Genomic DNA, 16,512 nt, shown 5'->3' with positions numbered 1-16,512 from the left:
TTGGCAACTGTTGGTGGGCCAAACCAAATGGCTTGGCGGGCCAAATTTGGCCCGCGGGCCCCACTTTGGGCTCCTCTGCTTTAGAGAAATGGTTCCCAAAATGGTTCAAGGACATTAAGGATTTTCAGAATAAATTCAATTTAAAAAGTTCTGCTAACATTTTTTTCCTCTGAACAATTTTGAAAGTAGCATAATGAAGATTGTTACTAAGGCTATGTTTATTTGACCTGGTACCAATGTTTATCATTAATTATTGGAGGCACAGGTCTCTGCTTCTGTTATTTTGTATGTCAAAAGCTGAAAAGTTAGGGAACCGGTGCTTTAGATCAGTGGTTCCCAAACTTTTTATCTTCTGATCCACAAAATATCCATGGCAAAAACTTGTGACCCCAAATATTACTGGTCTGAATACACGAACTCTGTTAATAACCCTAAAAACACAGGCTTTTTGACAATCTAAACAGCTTGTACACAAATATAAATACTTATTTATACTTATTTTGTGTGTTTGTAATAATTATAGGGAAAATATTACATCAGCAATTATTTTATTACCCTTTAAAATGATTTCTGGAGATTATCCAAGGTGCTTCATGACCCATAATTGGGTCCCAAACCCAACTTTGGGAACCAAAGTGCAGTGGTTCCCAAACTTTTCAGCTTTTGACCCACAAAATAACAGTAGCAGAGACCTGAGGCCCCAGCTATTTTTGTATGATAAACATTTATATCAGGTCAACTAAACATGGGCATAGTAACAATATTTTTATACTACATTTATCCATTTTAAATACACTAACCTCACTCCTTTGTAACAACTAAGGCAAAAATGTAATTAATTCAGAAAATCTTTTCAGGACCCCACCTTGATGTTTTGGGACCCCACTTTGGGTCCCGACCCCAACTTTGGGAAACACTGCTTTAGAGGGTTTACAGGGCGAGTCAAAAGTCAGAGGACGCCCTTTTATGGCAGCCATGTTCTGGACATAGCCATCACTTGTTGGGGTATTCAGATATTTCATTTCTTTTCACTCTAAAATAAAAGGGTGTCCTGAAACTTTTGACTCACCCTGTGCTATAGTAGAACACATAAATATTGTAATACACTTCAAATACGTTGTGATTTTTCCAAAACTTGTCTGTGTGCAAACACAGATGGATATTTTCCAACTAGTCTCCAACAGTCGTAGCCCAACGGAGCTGAACCACCTGAACCACTGACGTGGTCCCGGGTCAGAACACACAGCTGTGAGAAGGGCACTGACGGGTTTGTTGGCACCTTTTATCACCAATAAGACTCCATTTATTCTGGCAGGAGCAAAGAAGATAAGAAAAGGATGGGGGCAGACAGATGCAGCGCCCCCCTAAAAAAATAAAACTGTTCAGAGTGAACTGCAGCTGATCGCAATCCGAGCCGGTTCCTAAACCCAATTTGAAAAGGTCCGATTTGACGAATCTGATCCTGTTTGCTGAACTGACCTCAAAGCTTTCCGAGCATATAGTCCACACCTTTTTTTTTTTTACACTCAAGACTTTACCTTTGCCGTCACTTATATTACATCATATATATATTTGCTATTATTTATATTAACCAGTTTTCCATTTTCTCTTGGATACATTGAAATTACAGGATAGCAGCATCTCACACACATGGATTGCATCACTTTGGTAGCTGGGTGAGTGATTGAATGGCGAAAGCTGAGCAGGTACGACTTCTTCGGAGGATACGGGTTTTGTCTCATTGTCGTTGCAAAAGCATAAGTCAGTCTGTGTGCATGATTATGTAACACCAGGTCTCTGTCAGCCTGCATGAGAGAACAGGTGAGGATTGCATGGATTGACCAACAGACTGCAGAGCAGTGATGAATTCAATAAGTAGGAGCAGCTAAAGCTTTAAAGCCCTACATTTGAATATGGCTGAATGAGTACAGAAAAATAAAAATAAAAAACAGCCGGTTAAACACGGAAAAATAAAAATCAAAAGTAAGGCAATGACTGTCAAGAAATATATATGCTGTCTACTGAATACGTTTTAAAAGACATACAAAATAAAAACATGCAACAAGTCAGTCTAGGGAGCATGTGCTGTGCTCCCACTTATTTTAAGGCTTGATTATCAGTTTTCTTTCCCTCGACAGAAATCCTTAAATGAGAGGTGTAGAAAAAAATGAGACCAAACAGGCGGAGGACAAAATGAAAAGCCGGAATCAATACTTTGACTAAAAAAACAACAACATACGCAGCCTTTAAAAGTACATCTCAAGTGTTTGCTTTGATTTCATTCGGTTATTTCGTAGGTGTTTCTTTAAAAAAAGTTCTTTTCTTTCGTTTTCCTTTCTATCCTATTATTAAATTCCCTCACTTCATGAAGAAGTACTGCAGCAGGCAGGCGATGAGGATGGAGAGGCCCGCGAACACGCACACGATCAGCGCCGCAAAGCGTTCGTCGCTGGAGATCAGCCCCGCCCCCTTGCCCGTGTCCAAGGCGCACTGCTCCCCGGACAGCGCCGACTCCTGCCGGCGGAGCGTGAACAGGGAGGAGGGGCTCAGGGGTCCGCACAGCTCCTGGCACGTGTCCCGGCACTGGCGGCAGGCGCCCACGCGGAAACGGTAGTCCACGTTTCCCTGGAGGTTCGAGATTTGGTACGAACCTTCCTCTCCCTTAAAAACCTGCCAATCACAGAAAAATAAAAATAAAATAACAGACACGAGTTCAGATGAACGTCTTTGTGAGTTTTTCTTTGCTCAACACCTCAACGTCACAAACAATCATCAAATCCTGAGCAAGTTTATGGCTAAAGGTGTACACTCAAGCTAAGCTACTTTATTTTTCCAGAGGAAGATTTGGTTTATCTTTCCAACAGCTGTAGGCTCTTCTCAAACAAAAAAAGACTAAACTGAGACACAAACCTGTTTATATTCAGACTCCCGTCCGACCAGCAACTGGACAACATAGCTCACAGGATCTCCTCTCATTGGAGGGATCGTCTCCCATGTGACCTGACATACGTTTCCCTCCAGCTGCTGAACTCTTGGGGCTGTGGGATTCAGAGAAATAAAAAATTAATGTAGAAACTAGAGAAACAGCAATTTCTGCAACAATACAGTGCTAACGTTTAGCTAAGAAGCTAAAACTGAGTTGTTAATGGTAAAACAAGCACAACAGAGGCTAAAATGATCAGAACAGAAGCTAAGAGCTAAAGCTAGCAAAGATGTTGCTAAACGCTAAAGGTAGCAGCAAGGTCACAAAAGCAGTAAAACTATAGCTAAACGCTAAATGTGGCAGAAGAGCTAAATTAAAGGTGAGCTGAAGCACATTTCAGAAAGAACAGTGTTTCTAAAGGAACTGAATAGATTTATGTATTTTTATCTGAATTTTTATTTTAAATAAAATTAAATTTTATATAAGGACAAACATTTCAAGCACCAAGTCGTAGCAGACTGCTACCAATACAGCTGAATATTTTAATAAATCGTTCATAAATTCAAATTCATAAACAGATTAAACAGAACAGAGAATGTGAAAGTGTTTTGTGTCTAAAAAAACTAATGAAAGAAACTGTAAACAGGTAAATAATAATGTGAATGCTGAGTCAGCAGTCCATACGTCTATTGTTATGTAGCTCCCAATTCATGACAAATCCAGTGTTTTTATTTGGTAATAGTAAGTCAGATTTATACTGGTTACTGGGTTGGATTTAAACCAGCAGCATCAACCACAACAAAGAGAAGACAGAACGGTTCTGCTTGTCCTTTGGTGAAAATTGCTTTGAAAAGCAACCATATCCTCTGGGAATCATGTCATTTTTATACAAAAATGTTGAACGGCAACAAATTTTATCAGCTTTAATTTGCAAGTCAAACAAACAAAAACACAATTTCAAATGAAACCACCACCTTACATGATGAGAAATTAAATTTGAGTTTAAAACCTAGAAAATAATGTCAAATCATAAGCTCATGCTTTAAGTCCAAGGGATATTTTGCTAACAGGCAGGCAGCATTGACAATAACAGGTTATTACATAAACATTTTGCACAATGTGTTGGGTTGAGAGTGTCGGGGATGATGCTCAGCTACTACCACCAAACCATCTGTAAAACTGAATTATAGTTATTGTGTTGGCTACGCTGCAGCAGCCATCTTGAAGTGAGTTGACTCTAATGTTTAATGAGGTATAAATGTACATCCAATGATAACCTTCTGGAAAATTAACCAGTAGTTCGGGAGATGTTTTGCTAATAGACAAAACAGGGTTGACTCAAAAACCCAATGCTAAAATATCTCACACAATGAATAACACATGGAGCGTATGTTGAGAAGAACTCACTGCCGAATTTTACTACAAAATCTGTAAAACTGAATGGAATATACACACGTTGTGTTCAAACGTCAGTTGGCTGTGGCAGCCATCTTGAAAAACTTTCCTAATAAATATGGGCCTGCTGTGTAATTTTAAACATCACCTTTTGACTTCTCATTTAGGCAAACCAAAGGTTTTTTGCTCTTTTGGTCCTCCACACCTGGGAGGATTCTCTCCTCCCCTCAGTTTACAGTACTGATCACGCCCTGTGGACAACAACATGACAGGACTCCAGTATAGATGCCGCCCTGATCAGCTCTGGTTACCTTTGAGGGCAGGTGGAACAGACTTGGTGGTGCAGAAAGTATACGTGTCAGAGAAGGGACCCTCGCCGGCGTCGCTGATGGCCTGTATTCTGAAGCTGTAGCTGCTGGACTCAATCAGTCGCTGAACCTTGTAAGTGTGGCTGGGACCGCGATAGATCGTCACGAACCTGGAAGATAATGATGGAAAGAAACCACAATGAGTCACCTGTCTGGATCGGTGGGACCGGACAAAGCTGGGCTAGATGAAGGACTGTCAAACGTTAACGAGACAACAGAAAGTGTTAGTAACAACCCAGCTGGACTATAATGAGGTCTTACAAGCCTAAAGGTGGAAACATGGAGAATCCAGTTCCTGTCCATGTATGTGAACATGATTACGTGACACAGATGGAGAGGTGGAAAACGTTGAGGCCTCAGCTGATCGTATTATCAGCTAGGGACTGACCACCAACCCACCCGCTGCTGGTGAAAACATGCCTCTGCTGGACGTGAAACTGGATCATACCTGACCCCCAGCCAACATGTCGGACAGGCCCGTGTACATTTTGTTTAAAAAAACAATACTGAAAAAACAAAACATGCATGGTTATTTAATTTTCATTTTATTCTCCAAAAACGGAAAAAAACATCTCATCTTTTTATTTCTGTCAAACCGAAGTCAAACACCGTTGTCAAAGCAAACCAAAGGCTTGAAGCTCTAAAAGAACCAGAATCTCCAAGAGGCATTTTGAATATTCAGTGATAAACTATCAGCCGACAACTTGCTAGAAAACGTCGTTATTTGCAGCCGAAGCACACACAGGAGACAAATCAGATTTAGACTGGAACGTTTGGCATCGCGACGGTTCAGTGGTTAGCACCGACGCCTCACAGCAAGAAGATCCTGGGTTCGATACCTGGTTCTGAGTTTGCATGTTCTCCTTGTGCGTGGGTTTACCCCAAAAATATGTACAATAGGTTGCCTTCAGGCCCCCCTTGAAAAAGAGATCTGTGATCTCAATGGGACTTACCAGGTTAAACAATGATAAAATAAACATTTAATTGCAGAATACAAAGTCCAAAACAGACCTGAACAAAGTCTTGGCGAGTCTTTAGATCTGAAAATTAACATTTAACTGAGAACTTATTTGGTTTTCTGCATCTTAATTGGGCAATTTTGAACATTATCTTACAACTGGTTTAAGAAATGCAAAACTAGTCAGCTAGTGTTTATTTATACATGGTTAGCTAGTTACAAAGTCAACATGTTTATTCATCCCACTGTCAGACCATTTAAAGGCACAGTGTGTAGGATTTGTTGTTTTCAGCGACATCAGGTGGTTGAGTGGTTGAATCATCCTCCCTGGTCCTCCCCCCACCCCCCCCCCCCCGCTTCCAAACTCAAAGGAGTTGCTACGGTGTCTCTCAGGTGTCAAAAACCTTTGATAATTCCAACCGCGATGTCTACCAGCAGCTTCAGGGCTAGTGATGTTTCAAGTGGTAAGATTATGAGCTTTAATAAGTAAAATTATCCCAGCTACAATGACAGACAACAAATATTACATTTATAGTATTACAACTAAAACCATTTTGACGCCGCCACCGCAGTTTGTCCTTCATGAGCCTTCGTACACAAGATGGCGGCTGCCTGTAGTGGCGACCCGCGACCATGGAGATATAAACAGCTTTTTATAAGATAAAAATAATAAAACAAGGTCTTTGTCTGCAATGATTAGACATGTTTTTTTATTGTCATTAGTGATTATCTCAATTTCGGCTAAAAGACTTGACAAAATCCTACACACTGTGCTTTTAAGGTGGAGCTAGATAAATTATTTTTTAAATTATTTTTTTAGGAATTAGCTAGACTAGTTTTATCAATGAAAAATACAAACTGTAGTTAGTTTTAGTTTTTGGAGAATTGACCTTAAGTACGCTTGAGCTGCAGGTGCAGTCTGCTGGTTCATGAAATATTTTGCTAACACAACAGACAAGCAAAAAAATTGATCACCCTTCTGCTTTTGGCAGCAGACAAAAAGTCTTCTCGCCTGTTAGGATGAAATAAACTGCTGGAAATGAGGAGAGATCATCAGGAGGTCAGGGAGAAACGTGAGTTGAAAAACAGTTCTGTATCTCCTCTCAGATAAAGAAGGTAAAGTCTAAACTGGGGACAATAGAACAAGTGAAATATGGTCCAAAATGGGGAAACGACAAGAAAGGATGTGACAGAGGAGGAGAGGCGATACGAACAAAGACAATGACGGAGAGTCTGCAAGAGGAGAAACGACGAGTCATGGTTAGGGCTTTAACTCCAGATGAGCTCTCTGTGTAGCTGTGACACCGAGGTGTGATTATGTTCTGGCTGATAAATGGTCTTATTAACCCTCACACTCACTGCTAAGTCACACAATTAAACACTCCCTGCCCCGATACTGACAGAGGACTTCCACATTTTGTTTGGCATCGAAATGTCTCCTTGTTTACTTTCAGCATGAAAACCACGTCCACCAGCCAAACTGTCACTCAGAGTTGATGACCTCTTTCTCATTTGGATGAGGCTGTGAAGACGGATGACAAAATAATTACAACACAACGCGGGACAGACAATAAAGACGGTCAATGGCATCTGCATCCCTGATTCAGAGCCAGGAGGCCAATTGACCGTGAAAAGCAGCAGACAAGGACGTGGCCTGACTCTCACTGATGCTCTCCGAGTCTCTGAGCCAAAATGCTAAATTTTCTATGATTGAACCATATATCACCTATGTTCAAGTTCAAATTAAAAGCCTAGTTTTTGTTGAAGAAATACGTCTAACCCTAACTCTCCTCGCTACATCCAAATGTTGTTTTATAAATGCATAAATTAGTTTGTGTTTTCTAAGGCAGTGGTTCCCAACCTTTATAGACTTGTGTACCCCCTGAACCATTTTGTCAAACCCCTAGTACCCCCTCTGTCAAACGTGATGATGTTTCTCCAAAACTATAATGTACAACAGCTGATTATTAAATGATTTTTTTAATTTAATCCCCTTAATTTGAACATTTGATTCTCAGGCATTTTATTCTTTTAAACCCAAATTAAACATAAAGATAAAAATGTTGCCTTGAAAGTGAATAACCAGGTAACGGCAGGTGCAGGAAGCAGCAGCATCCAAAGTACCTCAGAAACTCGCCCAAATTAGCTAAGAGATTCCGCATTTTTACTGAATTCCATTTTGTGTCAATTTGATTCTGTCTGCATTTTCTGCATTGCAAAAATCATAGGGTCCTACCCCCAAATACATACTGGACCTTCTGAAGCCTCTCTGTCCATCCAGGACTTTGAGGTCTTCTAATCAAATGCTGCTGATGGTCCCTCGAACCCATTATAAAACCTGTGGAGACAAAGCTTTTCAGGTGGTGGCCCCGAGGCTCTGGAACGCTCTCCCTCTGTCCCTTCGCTGCTCAGATTCTACTGACTCTTTTAAGAAACATCTTAAGACATTTTTATTCAGACAGGCTTTTAGCTAAGTGCTTTTTATTGCGTTTTAATTGTTGTTTTTATATCTGTGATCTGTTTTATTGTTTTTAATTATTTTTTGCTTTCTGTGAAGCACTTTGTGATGCTTGTGTCTGTGAAAGGTGCTATAGAAATAAAGTTTACTTGCTTACTTACTTACATATCTCAGTCCTATTTTTATTATTATTTTTTATACACCTGGGAAACCTTTTCACATACCCCCTGTAATATGCTGCGTACCACTAGGGGTACACATGTACCTGTGGTTGGGAATCACTGTTCTAAGGTCCGCTAGTGGTCGTATAGAATTTGTCAGGATCTGTGTTTTTTAGTGATTTATTTAGTTTCTTACGAATTCCTTTTAAGATAAGGAATACTAAGAGATTAAGAAAGATGTTTTCTTAAAATTATACCATTAACTATTTGAAATTAACAGTTAGCAAAGCGTCTGTTGTGATGGGTTCATACTGGAGTCAGATGAAGGTCGCATTTAAAATATAATGTGAACGTCCACACAAAAACAGTTGGATTTTTGCTTAAAATCCGAACTGAGCATTAAGACCTGCGGTCAGTGTGAACGCAGCCTAAGTTTCAGTTTCTGTTTGTGCCAGATCGCAGCAGGCTGCAGCTCATCATCGTCTGGCAGATGTTGTCAGAGCACCACCAAAATTCTATCAGTTGTTCTTTGCCAAAAACCCAACACGGCCCTGAAAAGTTCAAGAAAATCCGCTCATAACCGTTTGAGTAATCTTGTACACAGACGGACAAACAAACCAACCCTAAAACATAACCTCCTTGGTGGAGAAGATAAAAAATATGCAGATCACGTTGGATGAACTTTAAGTCTTAAAGGAGACCAATTATGGGCCCTAGAAATGTTTATGGTATGTCTGTGGGCTATCCAGACCATGTTCATTCAATTTAATGCACAAAATAATTCTCAGATAATAAAATTTCMYATTTTCTAGTTCTGCCTGCTCTGACTTCCGTTCAGAAGAGCTGTTTATGTTAATGAGCTCTGTTGGTACCGCCCTCCAAAAATCTGTTGACATTAACTCCGCCCTCCAAAGCCAGCGTTTACGTTAGCATGGCTAATAATAGCAGAAGCTCCGTTGTACAACCATATGAGACCCAGAGGCAGAGTCGTGGTCACAGCTTCTTTTTTCCCCCCACTCCTCTGCTCTGCGCTCACTCTGCATGCTGTTACCAGAGCAGGGAGCAGCAGCGGTCAAAATACCTCAGAAACTCGAACAAATAGGCTTTAATAAGCTAAACAATAGAGGTACATGAGAAAACGTGTTCATAATGAACAAAAATAAATAATTAAATTTTGTCCATGCCAGTCTCAAACCCTGGTCTCCCACTCTCTGGTCCAACACTCTACTCATTGCCCTATTGGAGGCTTGTTGTTAGATGAGCTGCGCATTACACAACAACACTGTGACGGCCTTTTATACTGAGGAGGTGGAGCTTCACCCGGGGGTTGCTAGGTGAGGGGCTGAACGCAGGTTCTGGTGGGTTGTCGTACGGCTTGTGACATCACAAAATGACGGAAGTATAAAACTTGTCGTTAATATACATTAAAAATACATTTACTTACAGTAAATATGCCCCTGGGTGATTTTTTTGGTCATAGGACTGTTTTTTAAGAAGTACATACCCAAAGTTGAGTAAAAAAAACCCATTAAAAAGTGAATTTTGCACAATAGGTCCCCTTTAAAGACAGAAAATAGAATGAAAGCATTAGATCAGTGTTGGCAGCAGACAAATGATTTTTAAACGGCAGAGTCCCATGTGTCTGTTCACCTAACTGCTTCTTGATAAGATGGATAAAGGCTTCTCTGCAATGCCACCCATCAACATCTTCCTTACAACCCACCCCAACACAAGGCCTTCTGGGTAATACAGATGTAAAGAGAGCAGCACGAGATAAATCAAAGGCATTCGGCTTTATGAGGTAAAAACAAAAACAACAAAGCAAAGAAAAAGGAGTGTAAAAGGCCAAAGGAGGACAGAAGATGAGCAACAAGTCTGCACACTGGAAGATAAAGGAAAAAAAAATCCCCTGAGCCAAATAAATGAATGAAGAGGCAAACAAGGAGGAGTGGTGATAGCTGTGAATATGAGAAACCAGTTTTTTTTATCATTTATTGTGCCATAAAACTGAAACGTGAGGACAGCCAAAGTCAAAAGGATTAAATAGAAGAAAAAAAAATCCCAAATTACATTTGAAGAAATTACAGCTGGATATTTGATATGTTTGTTTACAAAAACTGAATGTTTAAAGATCCAATCCTTTTTTTTTGTGTGTGTGTGTGTCACTGTGTGTTCCCACAGTGCTCCGTCCCATTCAATAAATAAGAAGGAATAACAGCCATGGTCATTTTAGCACCATAAAAAACCAGGAAAAACAATTATGCTAATTTTTTTCTAATGCAATGAGAGAAAACTGAGCGGTGTTCTTTGGAAAGCAGCTTTATGTGGTTTCATGTTTGTTTGTATTAACCATAATCAGTATTCTGTTGATGACGCTGGCACAGCCAATCATCTCGTTCTATCCAACAGGTAATGAGACCCAGGGTGACCAAGATAAGAATCGCTCAGTTTAATCATGGAATGATTGAGTTCATCCTTCAAATGTTTCGAAAACAGGCTTTCATGAATCCGACAGAAGCACATTTTTCAATAAAAGGTCCGGTTTTTAACTTTTATTTTCACTAGTGACACTGCAGCTTAAGCCCTAATCTTATTTTTCTGTCACCGTCCTTTAATGTTGTCGGGTCAATAGGCTGCCCGGTAGATTAGCCTTTAGTCAAGTCAGAAACATGATTTTTGCCTCTGCGCCCAATACGCTCCATCCAAACTGCCGAAATCAGCTGTCTTTGTCACAGTTGTGACGAAAAACGCATCATTCTGTTCGCAGCTTTGAATCTGCCGCCCCTTCTTGTCACAACCTGCTGCGAGAACTTTCAATAAATAAAAATAAAATATAACTACTTGCTTCCAGAGCCCCGATGCAGACATTTATAAAGATAGTCAAACGTCCAAGGGGGGAAAAAAAGTAAAAAACACGTTGTGCGCGTGCTTTGTGTGGAGCTTTAACTGACACAGATTTGTGGACAAATACACACGGATCGGAGTGACAGCAACGCATCAGAACATAGCTTTTTTCTTTGCCTCTCTCTGACTGTGGAATGTGAAACTGCAATCACGTAAATGCTCACAAGCAGCCATTTCTCCATTAATTATAAATTACTAAACACGCCACAAGTCTAACTTCTGTGACTATCCCAGAATAAGTCCCCCTTATTATCTAAGGCTAAACAGGCTTTAGAACATTCTGTGTCTCCAAAACTAAAATACTAATATCAAAAAAGAAAAAAGGTCTGCAATCCAAACACAACGGCCACATTATTTTATGTTTGGAGAGTGAGGTGGTGTGTTTTATGTATTTTTTAATTGCAAAATGTTTTATTTTATATTATTTTTATTTTTCTGTTGTTTTTCCCTCTCTTATTTCTATTTTACTGTTGGATGTTATTTTGTTTTTACCTTTTGATGGGACTACAGATGTAAATTAGCCTTACGATCTGGTGCAATGCATCAAATTATGTTTTAACTGCACACTGTCCCGAACAATTAAAATCATTCATTCATTCATTCATTCATTCATCCATCCATCCGTCCATCCATTCAGTACACTTTGCGAGTACCGGGTTGTTTGCCCTCCTTAATTTTTCTTGACATAGATTAAATAAAAGGTGTTGGAAACATTCCTCAGATATTTTAATCCAACATGAGAGCATCATGGTTCGATGCGTTGTTGGTTGAGTGATGATATTCTGCAGAACTTTTTGGTAATAAGTGGTCATTTCAACTGGATGGATTATTTTAGTATTATTTTTTAACCCTTCTTTGTAAAGCCTAGAGAAAGATGTCTGTAAAAATCCCAGCAGATCAGCAGATAATAAAATCCTCAAACAAGCCGACCTGGCACTAGCCTGGCCCTTGCCTTCCTACGCATTTCCGCTCAATTCTAGTTTCGCTTCTCTGCTCTGTCTGGGATTTCTCCCATTGACAAGGATTTCTTCGGGAGAATTTCCATCCGGGCCAATCAGAGAACAGAATGTCGATTTTCTGCGCAGTGTCTGCTAGTTAGTTTAGCATACGGCAGTGGAGGAAGTGAATGAAGCCAGTCTGTGTTGATAAGGCTTCCAAATTAAAATAAATTAATCTGACAAAGCAGCAGCTCTCATTTACAGTCGTCTCGTTCGGCTCGGTACTTTTCTCCTCTCAGTAGGGTTGTTTACAGCACACGCGATTTCCGGTTAGCTTCTTAGCTTAGCCTCCGTCACAGCGACATACGTTGCGGCCAACCGATCCAATCATTTTAAACTTCAGCAGAGGCCACGCCTCCAGCAAGAATCGCTTCTCTATAGCTGTGAGTCCAGAGCCTCGTACGAAGCAAAGTGAAGGACAAGGGTCTGGTTTTAACCAGGCTGCCAATAACCAGAATATATTTAGAAATGACAAATAAAGACACTGTTTAAAAAACTTGTGTTTCTGAGTGGACAAGGCCTCAGGCCCCTAAAATGTTTTCATCTTAGACAGAATAAGAATTATTATTTTTTTCTTTCATCAGATACTGATGTCTGAAAGTTTTTTGAGCAAAACAAATCATATAAAATGGCTTCAGCTTGAACATAATGGCAAAGTGATACAAATCTGTCTGTTATCAGCAAAACAGATGTGAGAAAATCTCTCAAGTCTCCATGGTGAACATAAACATATGCATAACATTATGTCCAACATGGTCCCAGATACATACAGTAACTAAGGCAGGCAGACAGGGTAAAAAAAACTGTGAAAAGCATGAAAGCTGTTTTTTATTTGGCTAGTAACAAGTGCCCGTTTACACGGTTCTGGTTTTAAATGTGTGTGTATGTGTGTGTGTGTGTTACAGTGGTTAACAGATCCCCATCTGTTGCCTTCTGGACTCCATACTATTCCTGGGTTGCCAAGATACCCGGTTTCCAACTTGATGCCAGCCGAGTTGTAATTTGAACACAGATGGCTACAACCAGAGAGGTAAGATGGCTGCAGAGGGAGGAAGTGAAACAATCCCACAGGTGTGCAGACAGTCAAGCAAATAAAAAGCTCTTTGTTGGGATTTGTGCGTTCAGTGCGATAATCAAAAAGGAAATAAATCAGGCCTCTTGCACTCTTTGCAAATGTGCATTTAACTTCCTGTTAGTGGATTTATTCTGACCCTTCCTCTGCCTCTCACGCAGCTAATTCTTTCCTTGTTTTCCTCGTTCACTCTCCTGTCTGGCCAGCTGGTTAAATGGAGGGTTGATTACTGGAGGCTGTTTCCCATCTGGTCACAAATGCCCTCAGCATGATTACTCCCTGGTACATGCAGTTAGAGGCCACACACGTACGGACCTGCACAGATACCTCCGACTACACTTACACACTCACTCCCTCAGCTCCACATCAGCCACTGTGGTCCTCAGTCTCACCAGTGTTTGTGGTATTGACCGAGGCCTTTATTTGCTTTAATGAAGAGCTGTGGGGTGAAGGAGTCTGAGCAAATTAGCACAATGGGTGGCCAAAAGCCTGGGCAACATCTATGCTTTAATGCTCCATCATTTGACATACAGTCATATGAAAAAGTTTGGGCACTCTTCTTAATTTTCCTGGTTTACCTTTATAAATCATTGATTGTTTGGATTAAAAATATCAGTTAAACATATCATATAGGGGACAAACACAGTGATATTTGAGAAGTGAAATGAAGTTGATATGATTTACAGAAAATGTGCAATAATTGTTTGAACAAAATTATGTAGGTGCATAAATTTGGGCACCATAAAAAAAACTTAACTCAATATTTGGTAGATACTCCTTTCACAGAAATAACAGCCTCTAAACACTTCCTATAGCTTCTAATGAGAGTCTGGATTGTGGCTGAAGGTATTTTAGACCATTCTTCTTTACAAAACATCTCTAGTTCATTCAGGTTTGATGGTTTCCAACCACAGACAGCTCTTTTTAAGTGACACCACAGATTTTCAATAATATTCAGGTCTGGGGACTGAGATGGCCATTCCAGAACGTTGTACTTGTTCCTCTGCATGAAGGCCTCAGTAGATTTTGAGCAGTGTTTAGGGTGGTTGTCTTGTTGAAAGATGCAGCCCCGACTTCAGCAGCTTCAGCTTTGTCACTGATTCCTGGACATTGGTCTCCAGAATCTGCTGATATTGATYGGAATCCATGCGTCCCTCAACTTTAACAAGATTGCCAGTCCCTGTACTGGCCACACAGCCCCACAGCATGATGGAACCACCACCAAATGTTACTGTATGTAGCAGGTGTTTTTCTTGGAGTGCTGTGTTCTTTTTCCTCCATGCATACAGACACTTGTTCTGCCCAAATAACTCTATTTTAGTTTCATCAGTCCACAGCACCTTATTCCAAAATGAAGCTGGCTTGTCCAAATGTGCTTTAGCATACCTCAAGCAGCTCTGTTTGTGATGTGGGCGGAGGAAAGGCTTCCTCTGCATCACTCTCACATACAGCATCTCCTTGTGTAAAGTGTGCTGAATAGTTGAACGATGTACAGTGACTCCATCAGCAGCAAGATGTTGTAGGTCTTTGGTGCTGGTCTGTGGGTTGACTCTGACTGTTCTCAACATCCTTCACTTCTGTTTATTGGAGATTTTTCTTGGTCTGTCACTTCGATCCTTGACTCGAACTGTATCTGTGGTCTTCTATTTTCTCACAATGTTTCTCACAGTGGAGACTGAAAGCTGAAATCTCTGAGATGGCTTTCTGTATCCTTCCCCTAAACCATGACGGTGAACAATCTTTGTTTTCAGCTCATTTGAAAGTTGTTTTCAGACTCCCATGCTGCGACTCTTCAGAGAAGATTCAAAAAGGAGAAAAACCTCCAATTGTCCCCCTTAAATGCCCTTTCTCATAATTGGAGTCACCTGTGTATGGAGGTCAAGGGTCACTGAACTTACCAAACCAAATTTAAGTTCCAATAATTAGTTCTAAAGGTTTTGATATCAATAAAATGACAACAGTGCCCAAATTTATGCACCTGCCTAATTTTGTTTAACCAATTATTGCACACTTTCTGTAAATCATAAAAACTTCATTTCACCTCTCAAATATCACTGTGTTTGTCCCCTATGTGATATATTTAACTGATTTTTTTATCCAAACAATCAATGATTTATAAAGGTAAATCAGGAAAATTAATAGGGGTGCCCAAACTTTTTCATATGACTGTATCCTGCACAGGACAGGAATAACTTAAAAGGACTTTGTTAAATGTATAACTCAATGTGCTTAATGTATAACTTATTTTGTCAAATTTTACTTTTTCTTAATTCATTCAAGTCCATGAGCTGGATGTTAATGGAGTCTGCTTCAGAAAGCTAAACCAACACTTAAACCAAACACTGTGTTGTGTTATTTGTAGTATTTTTTATTGGAGTGTGTGCATGTATGCGTGTGTGTGTCCTTGTTTTTACTACAGAGTGAGGACCATTTGCGCCATTTGTTCAAAATAGCCAACTGTTATACACTTGCAATTGTTTTTTAGCGCCAATGTACATGATTATCAAACTAGACAAGCAATTGAAAGTAAATTTATACTTCCAAAGGTTCGCACAAATTCCACGAAGATGTCGGCTTTATTTAGATTTATGTTTTTATGGAATACTTTACCTAAAAACATTGGAAATACATCAGGAAAATGAATTTCGAACAACTTTAAGAAGATATTTGCAAGGAAAACAATTTTATTGAATAATTTATTATTATATTAATTATTCTGTTCATTATAGTAAATGAAAATTAGTGACTGATTAGTTGTTTTGTATCCAGTCTTTATTTTACATGTTAATCTGTGGCCTTTATTTCTATTTTTATTATATTTGTATTTATTTTTTGTTTATTGTTTAGTTATTGTTGTTTTGAATTTATGTAAACTATGTATGCTATGTATTTTGTGTTGTTTTATGTTTAATGTATGAACCCCAGAAAGAGTAGTTGCAGGAACTGCAACTCGAAATAAAAGAAAGAAAGAAAGTTACTATCAAAGTGAGGTCTTTGATGCAAAATGAGGACCTTTTCAATGTCCTCACTTTGTTTGCAGCTCTGCTGTGCTTTACTAGTTAGGTTTAGAGGTATGGTGTGAATTAAGTTTTGGTTCAGGTTAGTGTTGGGAATAATGCAGTAATGGTTAGTTTTAGGGAAAATTTTGGGGCTAGACATAAACAGTTACAAAAATGAATGGAAGTCAATACAAAGTCCTCAGTTTGATGCAAGTACAAGGATGTCTGTGTGTGTGTGTGTGTGTGTGTGTGTGTGTGTGTGTGTGTGTGTGTGTG

At 39.6% G+C, this 16,512-nt stretch overlaps 1 protein-coding gene across 1 annotated transcript in view; it reads right to left on the bottom strand.

Annotated features, from left to right (window-relative positions):
* Window positions 1-1,992: 1,992 nt before the first annotated feature.
* The window catches only part of fndc3ba (fibronectin type III domain containing 3Ba), a gene marked incomplete in the record, with an annotated part of 135,262 nt that continues 120,742 nt past the window's right edge, over window positions 1,993-16,512 (bottom strand). The window contains 3 exon segments of the mRNA XM_014019819.1: window positions 1,993-2,670; window positions 2,911-3,038; window positions 4,630-4,796. Coding sequence (XP_013875273.1) covers window positions 2,359-2,670; window positions 2,911-3,038; window positions 4,630-4,796 — 607 coding nt within the window.

The sequence above is a fragment of the Austrofundulus limnaeus genome, unplaced genomic scaffold, assembly GCF_001266775.1.
Source record: "Austrofundulus limnaeus strain Quisiro unplaced genomic scaffold, Austrofundulus_limnaeus-1.0 Scaffold232, whole genome shotgun sequence".
NCBI classification, from domain to species: Eukaryota; Metazoa; Chordata; class Actinopteri; order Cyprinodontiformes; family Rivulidae; genus Austrofundulus; species Austrofundulus limnaeus.
The sequence above is the reverse complement of the archived record's forward strand: the minus strand, read 5'-3'. Positions and strand labels throughout refer to the sequence as shown.